Source organism: Asterias amurensis, chromosome 21 (assembly GCF_032118995.1).
Source record: "Asterias amurensis chromosome 21, ASM3211899v1".
Lineage (NCBI taxonomy): Eukaryota > Metazoa > Echinodermata > Asteroidea > Forcipulatida > Asteriidae > Asterias > Asterias amurensis.
The window spans coordinates 3,359,627-3,378,280 of NC_092668.1; the positions used below are offsets into that span (position 1 = coordinate 3,359,627).

General features: G+C 38.6%; 2 protein-coding genes across 2 annotated transcripts in view; both read right to left on the reverse strand.

The window, feature by feature from the left end:
- Positions 1-18,654, reverse strand: part of LOC139953310 (uncharacterized) — a 114,605-nt gene that overhangs the window by 84,421 nt on the left and 11,530 nt on the right. The window lies entirely within an intron of this gene.
- On the reverse strand, positions 15-6,222 carry LOC139953254 (uncharacterized). The gene is made up of 6 exons (XM_071952725.1): positions 5,917-6,222; positions 5,098-5,197; positions 4,333-4,482; positions 3,914-4,066; positions 2,593-2,706; positions 15-1,834 (listed from the first exon to the last, which is right to left on the reverse strand). The coding sequence occupies exons 1-6, from the start codon at positions 5,974-5,976 to the stop codon at positions 1,728-1,730; spliced, it is 684 nt and encodes a 227-aa protein (XP_071808826.1). The 5' UTR covers positions 5,977-6,222; the 3' UTR covers positions 15-1,727.

Sequence of the window (18,654 nt, forward strand, 5' to 3'; positions counted from 1 at the left end):
AGCTTGCCAAAATGTTTGCGAGCAAAATATTTATTTCAGGTACAATGAAAATATCGGACAAAACAATAATGTTAAACTACAGATGAAAAGGTAGATAAGCAAAGATTACCAAATAACTGTATTTCAATAACTTGATAATTTAAATAAATATATATATGACATGTGTAAAACCATAATACCAAGATGAAATTAAGCAAGTGGTGTTTGGGTAGGGATCGTCAATCTGGGTCGGACAATCGCAGAGACTAGCAGAGACCACAGCAGAGTCAATAATAACTAATTCTTATATAGCGCATTTCACAACAACCGTATCAATGCGCTTTACATTAGTGCCCTGGTCATAGGGCCAATAACATCCCTGTAATGTTTCTCAGCTCCCTTGGGAGTATACAGCCCCGAGCTGTCTGTAGGGCGGTTGTGGCTTTTTCATACACAATATCAACCTCTACCCTCGCAGGTACCCATTTATACCCCTGGGTGAAGAGAAGCAATTATAGTAAAGTATCTTGCTCAAGGACACAAGTGTCAAGACCGGGATTCGAACCCACACTCTGGTGAATCAGTACCAGAACTTGAATTCGATGCTCTTAACCACTCGGCCATGACACTTTCAACTGTGGTGCCCCTATGCCCCTACCCCCTTCAACAAGATAACGGGATTTAAGTACAAAGTAATTATAAATCTGGGTCAGGGACAAACCAAAATAACATGAAGTTTTACTAAAATTGTTAATTTTGAAAATACTTGTACTTTTGGTGTTTTTTGTTGCATAGTGCCATTGCCACGTCATACTTCATGGTAGCTGCTCGAGCAGAAGATGTTGCTTAAAAGAATTTCTGCTTAGCAGAAATGAGCAGGATACTGACAGTCACAAAGTGTACATGTGTATGTACATGTATGTGACTTGATATTTTGGCTGGTAACCCCGTTCTGGTAAGCATCATTTTGTTGTGCTTGGCTGCTTTTTGTGTTAGGCAGCTCTATGAAATATGGCCCAGTTCATACTCACTTGGCTGACACATGGTAAATAAACAAACTTTGAATGATTTATTAAACTTAATATAAACCACAATTAATTTACCCTTATGAATTCCTGATATAACATTAAAGCCATTGGACACTTTCGGTACAGAAAAAAACCAAAAAAGTTCACAGATTTACAAATAACTTACAAGGTTTACAGAAGGGAGTGGTGAAATACTTCTTTTGAAATATTATTCCATGAAATGCTTTACTTTTTGAGAAAACAGTAAAACAATTATCAATTCTCGTTAACGAGAATTACGGATTTATGTCATGTCATGTCATGACACGGCGAAACGCGCGGATACAAGGGTGGGTTTTCCCGTTATTTTCTCCCAACTCCAATGACCGATTAAATAAGCCCAAATTTTCACAGGTTTGTTATTTGATATAGAAGTTGTGATACACGAAGTGTGGGCCTTGGAAAGTACTGTTTACCGAAAGGGTCCAATGGCTTTCAACTCAATGACCAGATTATTCATCGATAAATAACCAAAACAATCATTAAAGTACATTCACAGTCTGAAAAAGGTACAAAAGCATATTGAGACACACACAAGTCTATGAGTTGAGACCATACACATTATTTCAACAGAGTCCATTTGTCTTTGGTAACTAATTAATCTTTGCTTTGGAAAACTTTTTTTTCCAGCATCAAGTAATGGTGAAAGTCGATCGGTTTATCTCGTTGAAATGTCCGTATTTATTCGGCATCTTTAAGAAAGTCAAGACAATCTTCATCGGAGAGAACCGAAGTTCCTTCGGGCATGTCGATAGGATGTCCATGTCTTGTTGTACACCAACAACTCCCTGCAAAATTCAATAAGGAAACAATGACATTAAAGACAGTGGACACCCGAATAATTATTATCATAAATCTTGATTACGAGTAAATGGGGGGAGGTTAATAGTATAAAACATTGTGAGAAACAGCTCCCACTGAAGTGACATAGTTTTAGAATTTGAGGTCTCGAAATCAAGGATCTGAAAGCACACAACTTTGTGTGACCATGGTGCGAAAAGGGTGTTTTTTTCTTTCATTAATATCTCGCAACTTCCACGACCGATGGGGCTCAAAGTTTGTTATTTTATGCATATGTTGAGAAACACCAAACTGTGAAGACTAGTCTTTGACAATTACTAATAGTGTCCAGTGTCTTTAAAGGACAAAGCATACCTTTGGTTTTTGCAACCGTTTGATTGTTTTAATTCCTATAATAAATTTAAATGTTGTGAATAAACCATTATCCCCCGGGATATAAAAAAAAAAAAAAAAAAAAAAAAAAAAAAAAAGCGAATGTTCATGCAGGAAAAAGGACTGACAGTATTGCTTCTCAGATTCCTGAGACACTGTGATAATTCAGCGAGACTACTGGCCAGCAGTCTCATGAGGGGGTAGTCGGCAGCCAGCAGCTTTGCGCAAGAGCAGTATTCCATTGCGGAAACCTGAATCATGACGCTACCACCACGACTCGACTTTCACTGCGACAAACCACTAACGACTTGTCCACAAGTCTACCCAAATTTGAGGTCCTGCACTATGTTATTTTCCTCTGAGAACAACTTACCAGTAGACCCCCAACACTGCATAGGTTTGTAGTATCCATCACTGCTGCACTGCGGAATCATTTGTCCAATCCGGGGATGTGTGTATTTCTTCAATTCTTCATGACAGGGCGCCTCTATATAAAAGGGAAGATAATACGTTTGATAACCACTCTTAAAGGAACACGTTGCCTTGGATCGGACGAGTTGGTCAAAACAAAAGCGTTTGTAACCGTTTTTTATATTATGCATATGGTTGGAAAGATGTTTTAAAAGTAGAATACAATGATCCACACAAGTTTGCCTCGAAATTGCATGGTTTTCCTTCTACTGTGCGAACCAACACGGTCGGCCATTTATGGGAGTCAAAATTTTGACCCCCATAAATGGCCGACGTGTTAGTCGACGAGGTAAAAGGAAAACCACGCAATTTTGAGGCATGTTTGTGTGGATCATTGTATTCTACTTTTACAACATCTTTCTACCCATATGCATTTTATAAAAAACGGTTACAAACGCTTTTCAAAGACCAACTCGACCGATCCAAGGCAACGTGTTCCTTTGAAATTAATGGCAATAAACAAAATTATTGGTTACGAGCTTACAGCAGCTTCCCATAGTATAAAGCATTTCACTTTGAACTCATGTGGTTATGTAATAAGAAATAAGTTTTTATGCCCCAAAATTTGAATCTGAGAAGCGTTACACTTGGGACTATTCTTATTGCAGGAACATATTTCGCTCTGGATTTTCAGCGATATCTCAGAAACTGAGACCAAAATTTCACAAGCTAGTTTTTATCGTACATGTATACTCATTTCTCATTTCTCAAAAACTTAAAGGAACGCGTTGCCTTGGATCGGACGAGTTGGTCTATAAAAAAGCGTTTGAAACCGTTTGTTATGAAATGTATATGGTTAGAAAGATGTTTTAAAAGTAGAATATAATGACCCACACAAGTATCTCTCAAAACTGCACGGCTTTCTTTTTAGTCGCGAACTGTCACCAACGGCCATTTATGGGAGTCAAAATTTTGACTCCCATAAATGGCCGACTGTGTTATTGGACAAGGTAAAAAGAAAACCACGCAATTTTGAGGCATATTTGTGTAGATCACTGTATTCTACTTTTACATCATCTTTCTAACCATATGCATTTTATAATAAACGGTCACAAAACGCTTTTCAAAGACCAACTCGGCCGATCCAAGGCAACGTGGTTTTTAAGCACCTGAGCAAGTAATAAAGGGAACCTTTCTACCATCATTATCTTTAAACTGTGGACGTTTGGTATCAAACGTACCCAAACCCTTTAAGACAAAGTCTTTGTAATTACAAAACCTACCCATTTGGCACGGCCCATCTGCCTTCATTCTAATGAAATTTTGGTTTCTGGTGCATGTGGTATAATACAACATGCACTCGTTGCTGTACGTCACTCCGTCACTTCCACATACTAAGTCAATGTTCCTCGGGCAAGGGATATCACACATGGTCTCTGTGGGTAAACAGAAAAAAAGTTAAGATCTTGAACCATCTACCTTATAGACGATGTGACCTCTGACGTCACACAAAAACCATAACATGATTCGCGCGCATACCCCCGGGCAAAACCTTTGTGATTTGGCAGCCAGCTAGAAAGTGTACGCTTAAGTTTAGGAAGAGTTTTGTGAAATCAACGGCAGGTCTTTTACAATTACCAAAAATGTCCGTTGCCTATTAAAATAAATTTTGTGACCATCCAATTTTGAAAATGACTCTCACCTTTAACAGTTTCCTTGCATTGTGTTCCGCAGCCGTCGGGACCATGTGAGCAACACTTCAAAGCGCCCTCACAGTCGCTATCCCCTGAACAACTCTTCTCACAACTCCCGTGGGGCGAATCTTCTTTAGGGCAAGCGTTCTGCTTGTTTTCTGTGAGAGATATCAGAAGAAAATAAATATTCTTTGTTTTAGGACAAAGTACAAAAAATCAGGGACAGGCCCTGTATGCTTCATTTTTAGAAGGGCAAGGGCACCAAGGCATTTTCTCCTAGGTAAAGGTCACCCTGTAAGGAATTGGTAAATTTACAGTAGAGCATTTCAAGGGCACCAAGGCATTGACCAGGGGGCACGAAATGAGTTGGGGTGGTTCTGAAAAGAACCGTTGGATATGAGTTGGGGTGGTTCTGAAAAGAACCGTTGGATATCCAACAGTTCTTTTTAGAACCACCCCAACTCATTTAGAGATTGTTATTACATGGTGTTACCGCAAACTCTTCTATATATATAATCATAGATGTTAAAGACAGCGGACACTATTGGTAATTGTCAAAGACCAGTCTTCCCACTTGGTGTATCTCAACAATTATTTGGAGTACATACCAATAGTGTTCACTAACTTTAAACGAATTTTTGTATGAGAGAGATTGTCTGTTGCCAGCTTGGTGTTTATATCCCCTTGTGGGAGTTTCCCAAGTTCCGTTGACGGAAGCTCGTCTAAACCAACTGAAACTGAATTAAGAGAACTGTACGATGTGGATCGAATACCTCTCTTGTTAACTGGTTTTTGTTCCTGTGTGGTCTGGTCATTCCACAAGTCGTGTGTCTTTCGTTTAGCAGCATTGAATCGACCATTAGCTGCACAGACCTATAGAAAGAAAAATTAGAAAGCAAAAATAACTTTATAAAAACAACAACGATCTTTTCAGAAGAGTGTAACATCTTGATCAAGCAATTGCAAGAGGTAAACATAAAAGAGAGGAAATGGGAAAACCAGATTTTATCTGCGATAATGACAACAAGACAAAGCCAAAGGTAATACATTGAAGTATAATTTTGTTTGGATAACTTTCCGCACATCGCCACCACTTTTTCAAAATTTTTTACAAAAAGGGATATCTGTTAAGGTAAATTAGATACTATATTTTTTCATATCAAATGAAAAAGTGGTGGCGCCATACGGAAACTTTTCCTTTTGTTTTATTAAAGTATTATTTCTTCTTGCAGTTGCACAATTGAATGTTCAAAAGGGAAAGACATTGTGTGTGGAAAGGAAAAGGGAATGTTTGCTCTTTTGGAAAACTTTCCGGATCCACCAAAAATCTGAATTGACTTGCCACCACTTTTTAATTCATTTTTGCAAAAAGGAGTGTTTTTTATAGGTTTATTATAAAAAAAATATATTATTATTTTTAATAATTTAAAGGCCTTTTAATTTTTTCATTGTTTTTAGTTTTGAGTAAAATTAGATACCGTTTTATTTCATCGAATTGTAAGAATCATAACTAACAATTGACTGACTTTTGTCAAGCATGTTTAGTATCCTTACTTTACAAAAATAGAAGAGTGAAAATTCACTTGACTTACCAAAGGCACAACAACGAAAATGGCAACCAACAACACACTGAAAATCTGCTGGAGAGTCATGATGTTCACAAACGACACGAAAACAAAACTCCTAAATTTTACTTTCTCTCAAGTCTTACTCGATTCTGTACTCAAATACTCTAGAAATCTCAACTCTAAATCTTGGCGATGAAGTTTGAACTCAACTTTTACTGAACTTTGTCATTGTCTCTCTACTCTCAACAGGGAAAATGATGAGTAAAAATACACTTCTATGGTTCTACGTCACACAAGACTGAAGGCCAAAACAACAAACACGGGAAATGACTCAACACCAGAAATCGTCATTGGTATGTTTGTGTCCGGTTGTTCCCACCAACCTGCAACCGCGCGTACACATGGTTTGTCAACCTGGGATCGACTTAAGTTTGTTGCTTCTTTTTACTGAGAACGATTATGATGTTATTGGACGCTGACACGAGAGGGCAGTATGTACACTTTAGACTGTTTGCTTTTTACGTTTTGCCTCGTTTTACGGGAAGGCACTAAAAACTAACCTCTACAGCGGTTCGGAACTTTTCGTGTGCTCTCGGAACATTCTGGCACGGTTCGCGACGATCCCCCACGCAGCAGGTTTGGGGAGTTGTTACATAAGAGTGGACTAACCACTGGGACCTGGTTGTTTATATTTTCATGTTTAAAAGATGCAAGCACTGCTTCAGACCTCTTTATTCAAGTACATTTGTAGCAGCAAGTTTGGGGAGTTGTTACATAAGACTGGACTAACCACTAGGAACTGGTTGTTAATGTTTTCATGTCTAAAAGATGCAAGCATATGCACAAAATTAATGACGTCATTAATGACGTCATTCAAGGTCATTCTCGCTCGGGTATTCTCCGATGGGCCGAACCGCTGTGGAGTTATTTAGTGCCTTCCTCGTTTTACAGCATGGACCTTATGTGTTGTAGTGTAGGCTAGTATAGGTTTTAAAGTTGTCTACTGACTCCGCCCGTTAATGTTCATAACATTTTTATATTCAGAAATTACACATTTACATCCAAAAACACACGCCAAAAGGTTGATACACAATGAATTAGTTCGGTCCAGCACTGAATTCCTGCAACATGCCCATCAAAAAATAAAGATGCCCCGCCCCTAAAAAAATAAGTAATAATAATGATAGCCTACATTTCTTTTTTTGAGTAGGGATGGACTTGGCTTTCGATCCAAACCAGCTTCTTAAGAGGCATAAATAATTATTTAAAGTAAAAGGGAGAGCAAAAGAAAGGGAAGGGATCCAGAAAAACGGGAAATTATAGCCAATCAAATTTTAGGAGTAAAGTGGTGAGGATAAAGGATGGTCAGTATTGTATATGAAGTTTAAAATACCATTGTGTGTGTCTGAGGTTTCCTTATTAATACTGGGGACATAAAGAAAGGGGTCCCGGTTAGTTAATAAAGGTCCAAGGAGAGTCATGTACACAATCAAATTAATGAGCTGTTGCCAAAAAGTTCAACCATGGAGGAAAAAAAAATAATCCACAATAGTTCACTGATCCCAGTCCCCAAATAAGAAACTCTTCATAAGCGAACAATAGAACAATAATTGCATTGAGTCCCCACAACGGTGTGTACAAAATACTGCGTGTCTAATTGATGACAAGATAACAGAAAAACAACACAAAGGAAAAAGAAGAAGAAGAAGAAGAAGAAAGATAATTAAATTTATCAAAGCAAATTGCAAATACCTGAATTTCACAATTACGTTGTAGAAGGAGGAACTGATTGTTATCAAGTTACAAAATGTCCCAATTTAATTTCCCAGGGCACCGTTAATTATAATCAATCGAAGGGCATCTTTTTCTTAAACCTGGATACTTTATGAAAGGCTTCCCGGAATCCCTTCACCCACACGAAGAGAACCTTCAAGTAATAACTAAGAATCTTATTGTTTTTTTTTCCAACATGATATACATTGTAAACTAACAAACATGTTAAAATTTAGGCAAGTATTGGTCATCGAAGCTAAAGCTGCAAGAAAACAATAATTAGGCCTTAAAGACAGTGGACACTATTGGTAATACTGTCAAAGACCAGTCTTCTCACTTGGTGTATCTCAACATATGCATACAATAACAAACCTGTAAAAATTTGAGCTCATTGGTCGTCGAAGTTGCGAGATAATAATGAAAGAAAAAAACACCCTTGTCACACGAAGTTGTGTGCTTGCTGATGCTTGATTTCGAGACCTCAAATTCTAAACATTGAGGTCTCGAAATCAAATTCGTGAAAAATTCTCGAAAATATTACGTCACTTCACAGGGAGCTGTTTCTCACAATGTTTTATACCACCAACCTCTCCCCATTAATCGTAATCAAGAAAGGTTTTATGATGATAATTATTTTGAGTAATTACCAATAGTGTCCACTGCCTTTAAGAACCCTTGTTGCATAAAAATGTGTGCGTTCAAAAAGTGCATGAGAAAAGGCTTCATGCCCGCACGGCAGCCTGAAGCCTTTCGAAGACTTAAATTTACTTCATTTCAAAGGGTTTCATTATTAAAATTCTGACATTGTTTTATAATAGCAATAGCTCCCAAGTGTTCTTTAAGATCATTCATATTTGGAAAAATTACCAAAAGTGCACAAATCCTTCCCTTTATAGCGATGTAGGCACTGACCAAAACATTCCTGCTTAAAACAATCCAGCTGCTCAGAACCAAGTAACCAAGTTATTGTAAATTACACTAATGAGAAAAGTCGTGGAATCTGTTTACAGATGGCCTCCATTGTCAAAATTCAGTTTTGTGATGAACTCATTTCTCAACAAACAGAAGAGTCACTGGACACTATTGGATTGTCTTCTCACTTGGTGTATCTCAACACATGCATAAAATAACAAACATGTGAAATTTTAGCTCAATTGGTCGTCGAAGTTGCGAGATAATAATGAAAGAAAAAAAACCCGAAGTTGTGTGCTTTCAGATGCTTGATTTCGAGACCATAAATTCCGAGGTCTCGAAATTAAATTCGTGGAAAATTTCTCGACATCCATGTTACTTCAGAGGGGGCTGTTTCTCACAATGATTTATACTATCAACAGCTACCTTTTAGTCTTTACCATGTAATGTTTTATGCTAATAATTATTTTGAGTAATTACCAAAAGTGTCCCGGCCCTGCCTTTAAAGGCAGTGGACACTATTGGTAATTGTCAAAAACTAGCCTTCACAGTTGGTGTATCTCAACATAAGCATAAAATAACAAACCTGTGAAAATTTGAGCTCAATCGGTCATCGAACTTGCGAGATAGTGAAAGAAAAAAATACCCTTGTCACACGAAGTTGTGTGTGTTTAGATGGTTGATTTCGAGACCTCAAGTTCTAAATCTGAGGTCTCGAAATCAAATTCGTGGAAAATTACGTCTTTCTCTAAAACTATGGCACTTCAGAGGGAGCCGTTTCTCACAATGTTTTATACCATCAACCTCTCCCCATTACTCGTCACCAAGGTTTTACGCAAATAATTATGTTGCGTATTACCAATAGTGGCCACTGCCTTTAACAGCTTCATGAAATTGGGTCCAGTTCAGTGTATATATAAGACAACAATTCACAAGGGAAGTTGAACACTACAAACATAGTTGTCTTTTCACACGAGGTAGGCCTACATTAGTTGGTACAATTTAACAACATCGCAAGAATTTTAGCAAGGGTCTCTTGCTAAATTGCTCTCGTGTGGGAGGGGCTATGGGCCTACGTTCTTTCCGCTGCCGACATGACACAACTGAACATGTCCACAACACAGTGTGCACAACACAATACATGCATCCTTGCACCTCACACGTGACAGGCGGGTGGGTGATCGTTACTATGGTAACTAGTAATTTGGAGACAGAGTTTTACGAATTGTTTTCATATAAGATAAGACAAGACCTGGGTTCGGATTATCAACAAATCTTCAAGTAGTGTCCTCTCTGAACTAAAGTAAATGATGACCATTATACCGCTTGGTAGTTCTTCATTTAAAAGCAACCTTCAGAGGGTATGTTGCTTTTGCATGTTATCGTTTTGGAGAACTGAACCACAGAAAGTTTCGTTTGATGCTTGTTTTATTATATTGACTGCTCACTATGGAGATACCAGCTATTGAACTCTCCCCGATTGACAACACAACATCTGATGGACAGTTATTACAAACTGGTACCGTGCGCTCCCAATCAGGAGATGTTATTAATAATAATATAGAGAGTACAACAGCCTCATATGCATCATCGCCCAGATCTGAGTTCTTTAATTTTTCCGATGACATCACTCGAGCGGTCAGTGTCGATGTGGTAGGCAGGGTGCTACCAACGGTCGTTCCGACGCATTTACCGGTATGGGTCCAGATCATCGTCTCGGTGATAGTTTCGATCTTCGTACTTGTGACAATCACTGGAAATTTACTTGTGACCACAGCGTTTTGTCGCTACAAACATCTTCAGACTTATAACCATTATTACATACTCAGTTTGTCTATAGCGGATCTCCTGGTTGGCTGTGTGTGTATGCCGCTCTATGGGTTGGTGTTTATTTTAGGGTATTGGCCCTTCGACGAAATCTACTGTGACATCTTCGTCTTCTGTGATCATGCTTTCAGTCATTTTTCAGTTGTGAGTGCCGTGGCTATAAGCTTGGACCGCTTCGTGGCTTTTAAGAAACCATTTTATCATCGCCGTAAATGGCGAACGAAACGAATAGCCCTGTCGCTTATCGCTTTGACGTATATCATACCGACGTGTATTTGGCTGCCAATAACTGTACTTTGGCCAGTGTTCGCTGGCGGTAGGAATGTCCAAGATGGCACCTGCCAGCCACAATACGTGGAGAGTCTCGCAGTCAGCATCATCTCGCCTATTTTATTCTTCTGGATACCCGTTATCGTTGTGATTACCCTGTACTACTATGTGTACAAGAGAATTGGGAAGACTCTGGCCAAGAGGGAGCAAAGGAACATAGCGCAGAGGGGCGACTTAAGACGCCAATCACGAGACGTTTCTGCTATCCATATTAAAGTTGAGTCTGGTGGTGATTTACGTCCAAAATCTGGTATAACTATCAACACATCTAGAGTTTTAGGAACGGACAATGCGGGGTTTTCACACGAAGAGAAAGGTATCACACACAATAGTGTGGTTGTAACGGTGCAACATATTATTGAGTTACCACAGACAAGTCAGCCTGCACCAGACACCAGCATAAACTATCTCAAAGTTCCTAGTTATAGTAAATCGACTTTCTCTTATGGTACTAAAGTCGATCTCGTACCGAACCAAAGGTCAACTGTGGGAGCTGCAGACCAAGAAGTGACAAAGATTGTAGGAGCTACAGACCAAGAAATGACAAAGATTGTAGGAGCAACAGACCAAGAAATGACAGCGACTGCAGAAGCTACAGATCAAGAAATGACAACGACTGCAGAAGCTACAGACCAAGAAGTGACAATGATTGTAGGAGCTACAGACCAAGAAATGATAAAGACTGCAGGAGCTACAGACCAAGAAATGACAAAGATTGTAGGAGCAACAGACCAAGAAATGTCAACGACTGCAGAAGCTACAGACCAAGAAATGACAATGATTGTAGGAGCTACAGACCAAGAAATGACAACGACTGCAGAAGCTACAGATCAAGAAATGACAAAGATTGTAGGAGCTACAGACCAAGAAATCACAAAGATTGTAGGAGCTACAGACCAAGAAATAACGACTGCAGAAGCTACAGATCAAGAAATGACAAAGATTGCAGAAGCTACAGACCAAGAAATGAAAACGACTGCAGAAGCTACAGATCAAGAAATGACAAAGGTTGTAGGAGCTACAGACCAAGAAATGACAAAGATTGCAGAAGCTACAGACCAAGAAATGACAACGACTGCAGAAGCAACAGATCAAGAAATGACAAAGGTTGTAGGAGCTACAGACCAAGAAATGACAAAGATTGTAGGAGCTACAGACCAAGAAATGACAAAGGTTGTAGGAGCTATAGACCAAGAAATGACGGCGACTGCAGAAGCTACAGATCAGGAAGTGACAAAGATTGTAGGAGCTACAGACCAAGAAATGACAAAGACTGTAGGAGCTACAGACCAAGAAATGACAACGACTGCAGAAGCTACAGATCAAGAAGTGACAATGATTGTAGGAGCTACAGACCAAGAAATCACAAAGACTTGTGGAAACAACCAGAATGGAGATAAATATTTTAGAGAGACGAGACGTCTTGACAGTCGATCAAGACTCATGGATGCGAAGGGCCGTTCAGAGAGGAGAGCAACTAAGATGCTTGGCGGCATCATCGTTGCTATGATAATAGCTTGGTTGCCATGGGCGATATTGGTGATGATAATCAATCTATGCAACGACTGTATTCCTGGCGTCTTATATGCGGTAAGATTTTTTTTAATTCTTCATAAAAATTACTGAACCGAAGTTGTTAGGAAACTCAAACCATTATTTTCATGGGTCAGTTCTTTGTTTCGGACTCTGTGTCAAAATTATCCAAGGGTCAAACGGACGCAGAGTTGAGTTCAAATCGTATGTGTCATTTAATCATATTTCCTGGTCATGCTGAAAGGACATGGGTCGGGCCGACCCATAAATGGTCAGGCTGACGAAGACATCAGTTGGGCTGACCGACACATGGGTCGGGCTGACCAAGACACAGGTCGGGCTGACCAATTTTTGGTCAGGCTGACCAAGACGCAGGTCGGGCTGACCTAGACACGGGTCGGGCTGACCAAGAAGCGGGTCGGGCTGACCAAAACACAGGTCGGGCTGACCATGACGCGGGTCGGGCTGACCAAGGCATGGGTCGGGCTGACCGAGACACGGGTCGGGCTGACCAAGACACGGGTCGGGCTGACCAAGACGCGGGTCGGGCTGACCAAGACACAGGTCGGGCTAACCAAGACACGGGTCGAGATGAGGAAGACATAGGTCGCGCTGACCAAGGAATGGATCGGGCTGACCAAGACACGGGTCAGGATGTGTTCGATTTGCTATTTAAATAACCAAACACAAGTCTACATTCTCACCGATTTAAAAACACGAAAAATCCTCTAGTTGAAAAAAAGCGAACACTGTTTTATTATCTCGCCTCCATCATGTTAAAAAAAATACAATATATAGCGTTTTTATACGCTTTTACACCGTGCTCGTAAAAGCTTGCATGTTTTATACTATCCCATTGTTAAATGAGTTTTCTATTCTTCAAACATCTAGAACCGACTATTGTGTGTGAAGACAAATTGTGCTAAATGTCCCTTGTAGTATAGACTTGTCAATAATAAAGTGAAATCCACGCTGATGCGTCAGCAATTTGATTAAAGCCATTGGACACTTTCGGTAAACAGTATTGTCCAAGGCCCACACTTCGTGTATCACCACTTCTATATAAAATGACAAACCTGTGATAATTTAGGCTCAATCAGTCATCGGAGTCGGGAGAAAATAACGGGAAAACCCACTCTTGTTTCCGCACGTTTCGCCGTGTCATGACATGTGTTTAAAATAAATCCGTAATTGATATTGTTTCAAAAGTACAGCATTTCATGGAATAATATTTCAAGAGAAGTCTTTCACCATTACCTCCTGTAAACCCTGTAAGTTATTTGTAAATCTGTGAACTTTTTTCTGGCTTTAATATTGTTCTGGTACAATTCATAGTGAAAGCGCTAATGGGAATATATATATAGAATGGTTTATTAAAAAATGTCATAAGCAGCCACATGCTGAATTGCAACAATTTACAATAAAAAGGATAAACAATACAACATTTGATACAAAAGTTATACAAATTACATTAAAATTTTGACATTAGAAATTTCCTGATAATAGACAAAAAAGGACATAACCAGTTTGGAAATAAAAAATATTACTTGATGACAAAATTGAAAGGGTAAGAACTGCAATAACTGCAATAATTATAGTGTGAAAATTAATGAGAATTTAAATAAGGGACAGCACTATCTCTGAGTCTACTAGTCTTACATTTTTGGCTGATATATCAAATTAGTTTTGCGAAGAACCCTGTGATTTTTTTTTTTGGGGGGGGGGGGGGTGGGGGGTGGGAGGAGGTGCGACATACACTTTCATTCAACCGGGTTCACAGATTTGTTGTTATTTCATGTATTGAAATGCTCGATCACACAATACATGAAAGACACCGTCACATTACCGAACAAATTGTAAAGTATATTTTACTAAAGGCATTGGATGTGTTTGGTAATTACTCAAATTACAAGCGTAACGAGGAAACGAGTAAAACGAGGAACGGAGAGCTGTTGGTACAAAACATTGGGCGCAATGAATCCCTTTGAAGGAAAGAAGTTTTTGCGAAAGAAGTTATTTCTCACTAATTGCATTAGAGGAGGACTTAAGGCCTAAAGCATTTCTCGGGCATCTTAAAGGACAAAACTCTGCGCAAAAATGTTGTTGTTTCTTTTATTTTTTTTCTGATTCAGATAACTATTCCTTAAAATTGTGTTTTTAATCTTATGACAGAACACGGTCTGCTGTTTGCACATAGCTATACATCTTTTACGAAATCTGATTAAATAATTGTTTTTCAAGAGGCGAATGTATGTGTTAAAAAAAATCACTCTCACCTACAGTAGTACAGTACAACACACCGCAGGTGGTTTTTGAGCGCGATTAACTCTTGAAAAATGACAAGGAGTAATTTGAAACGGCCAATTATGAGAGATTTGGATGAGGCAATGTGACCCCTATAAGGATAATTGGAATCACCAAATTCACAATTAAATATAGCAGTTCTTGAAGTGCTTACGAAATGAAGCAATATTAGAACCAATGTAGACAGTCATGGAGGTCTAATAAAACATGCGAAAAAAAAAATCGCCGTGGATTTAAAGCATAACTTGAAATCATCAAATTTTCAGTTAAATATAGCAGTTCTTGAAATGCTAACGAACTGAAGCAAACCAATGTAAATAGTCATGATAGGCCTAGGTCTTACAAAACATAAGAAGAAATCGCCGTGGATTTTTACAGCATAATCCAAATCCTCAAATGTACAATTCTTTCTTGATAAGGTTTTTATGTTTTGTCCTCTTATTGTTTGTATGTTCGTGGTTTGATGTGAGCGCATATATTATGTTTGAAAAAAAAAATGTACAATGAAAATAGCAGTTCTTGAAGTGAAAAAGAAATTCGCAAAGACATTTTAGAACCAATGTTATATTCATGTATAGGTCTGATTAGGTCTAATATAAAATGCGAAGAAATTTCCATGGATTTAAAAAAATCCACTATGTTCAATATTGAACAAGAATTCTATAATGCCAAGGTCAATACAGTTTAGGATTCATTCTCTTTCAACCATGATTATTATATTATTTAAAAAGGAAGAAGCTTTTAACCTGAATGACAAGCAGACGGTAAAGGAACACGTTGTTCTGGATCAGTCGAGTTGGTCTTTGAAAAGCGTTCGCAGCCGTTGTTTATGAATTGCAAATGGTTAGATAGATAATTTAAAAGTATGACCCACACCAACATGCCTTGAAATTGCACGGTTTTACTTTTACGTCACGGAGAAACACGATCGGCCATTTTGTGGCGTCCAAATTATATTTTGACTCCATATTAAAGGCAGTGGACACTATTGGTAATTGCTCAAAATAATTATTATCATAAAACCTTTCTTGGTGACGAGCAATGGGGAGAGGTTGATGGTATAAAACATTGTGAGAAACAGCTCCCTCTGAAGTGCCATAGTTTTTGAGAAAGGAGAAATTTTCGACGAATTTGATTTCGAGACGTCAAGTTTAGAATTTGAGGTCTCAAAATCAAGCATCTGAAAGCACACAACTTCGTGTGACCAGAGTTATTTTTCTTTCAGTGTTATCTCGCAACTTCGACGACCAATTGAGCTCAAATTTTCACAGGTTTGTTATTTTATGCATATGTTGAGATACACCAAGTGAGATGACTTGTCTTTGACAATTACCAATAGTGTCCATTGTCTTTAAAAATTACCATTTTTTATATATTTTATTTTATATTTTGCATCCCTGTACTGTTGAGACATATAAAAAAAAAACTCATAGACTTTGTTCAGAAAATTCCCTTGTGGAGCACCCCCCGTCATTAAAATTTCCCTAATAGAGACCCCCCCTTCTGTTCTGTTCTCTGTCTCCAGTGGGTAGTGAATAACGAAATCACCCTGCGAGCGTGTGCTAGCAGTTAGGGATCAAGATTATTTTGTTCATACAGTAGACAGATGCCCTATACTCAGCTTTTAGATTCCGGTCAGCTGTGAACAATGAAATATTAAAATTATATAGAATCAGGTCAAGTTGGCAGTTCTGCAAGTGTGTGATCCACGGTGAATTACAACGCAATTTTCTCGATTTAAGACTGATTTTCCCCTGGGGATTTTGTTTTATTTTCTTAAAATGCACTTAGCCTAGCCTTGACTTATGTGTTGGAGTTTTATTTTCATTAATTTTCTGGTCTTTTGTTTAGTTTGATTTCCCATTTTAGTTGCGCTACTGCACTACCCGCCTGAGCTAGATAATATGGACAGACTCTGATTTCATATTCACCATGAAAACCGAACAGAAAAACTAAGAGTTTTCTAAAGACTGGGTACCCCACAAGGAATTTTTTGTACAAGTCTCTGTGGGGTGCAGGGACAAAGGAAAGAAAAAGATGTCTTCCAACAGAGATGTAAAACATAGAATGGGTATGCACACGGGTACACAGCTCTGTGTTGTCGAAGACCAGTCTTCTCACTTGGTGTGTCTCAACATTATGTGTAAAATAACAAACCTGTGAAAATTTTAGCTCAATTGGTTGTCGAATCTGCACGCACCCGACAATCAGAATGTATACGTGGAGGATTTAAATTGAAACAAAAATAACTTTTGGTGATTTATTTTGTATTCTCTCTTCTTTTTAATTCGCCAGGTGAGTGTTTTCTTTGGTTATACAAACAGCACCCTCAACCCTTTCTGCTACGCCATAACCGACCGTAGATTCAGGCGAGCCTTCAAGGGAATACTATGCCGAGTGAGCGGCACCTCTTCCGACCCCACCCCTACCAACAACAGTCTGTTCAACTCGGAGATAACTCGACCCATGAAATAATCAACAGAGGTCAATCAACGTCATTGGCACAGACGACATTTTATACCAAAATAATTGCAAAGGAAAGGTGTACGTTTGGTCAAGTTGCAAACAGTAGTTAAAGGAACACGTTGCCTTGGATCGGACGAGTTGGTCTATAAAAAGCGTTTGAAACCGTTTGTTATGAAATGTATATGTTTAGAAAGATGTTTTAAAAGTAGAATATAATGATCCACACAAGTATCACTCAAAATTGCACGGTTTTTATTTTACGTCGCGAACTATCACCGTCGGCCATTTATGTGAGTCAAAATGTTGACCCCCATAAATGGCCGACCGTGTTATTGGACGAGGTAAAAAGAAAACCACGCAATTTAGAGGCATATTTGTGTAGATCATTGTATTCTACTTTTACATCATCTTTCTAACCATATGCATTCTATAACAAACGGTCACAAAACGCTTTTCAAAGACCAACTCGACCGATCCAAGGCAACGTGTTCCTTAAAGGAACACGTTGCCTTGGATCGGTCGAGTTGGTCTTTGAAAAGCGTTTGTTATAATATGCATATGGGTAGAAAGATGCTGTAAAAGTAGAATACAATAACCCACACAAACATGCCTCGAAATTGCACGGTTTTCCTTTTACCTCGTCGGCTAACACGGTAACACAATAACTCGCTTATTTTACACATGTTACTTGCCAATTTGTATGCTATATACATTGCTTGTGACTGGTATTTAGCTGTTGTTTACTTAGCATAACAATTGAGTGGAGTCTTGGCCGGTAATCTGATTTTACTTAGCAAGGATTTTTTCGCTTAAGCAAAAATTTTGTGCTTAAGCAGCTCTATGAAATTGGGCCCTGTAAGCATAAAAATCTGCTTAAAATGAAAACAGGATTACCAACCAAATTTCCACGGGATTTTCAGGATAAGCAAACAAAAGTTGAATACCAGTATCAAGCAATATGCAATAAACTAAATTTGGTTGGTACTCTTGTTTTTATCGAGGAAGAAATTTCATGCTAAGCAAGTTATTGTGCTTACAGGCTTTATGAAATTTTGCCCTGACGTTACGACCTTTTAGCAGAGTCTCTCTCGAATGTTAGAAGTACAATTACAGCTTTCGATATAAAGCATTTTGAGAATTGTTTCACTTCCAAGTAATGTGGGGGAAAAAATAGACCCAAAAGTTTGAATCTGCGAAGCGTTTTGCACGATTCTCAGATTGTGAATTCCCCTGGGATTATTTTTTCCTGCAATCATGGAGATTTTTGGGCGATATCACAAAACACGACCACCATTTGAAAAGAAGTGTTCACAGTTAGTTTTAAGTAGGATTTGAAACTTTGCATGGTGGAGATAAGATATAGAAGAGTTTGCGGTAACACCATGTAATGACTATCTCTAAATGAGTTGGGGTGGTTCTGAAAAGATGCAGCATCAGAGTCCAGCATTCTCCACAAGACGATCAGAGCATAATATACTGATCGAAACGTCGAGTTAAAACAACGGTTCTTTTCAGAACCACCCCAACTCATTTAGAGATAGTCACTACATGGTGTTACCGCAAACTCTTCTATATACAGTTAGTTTTATTGTATAAATCAGTGGATATAGGATTAAA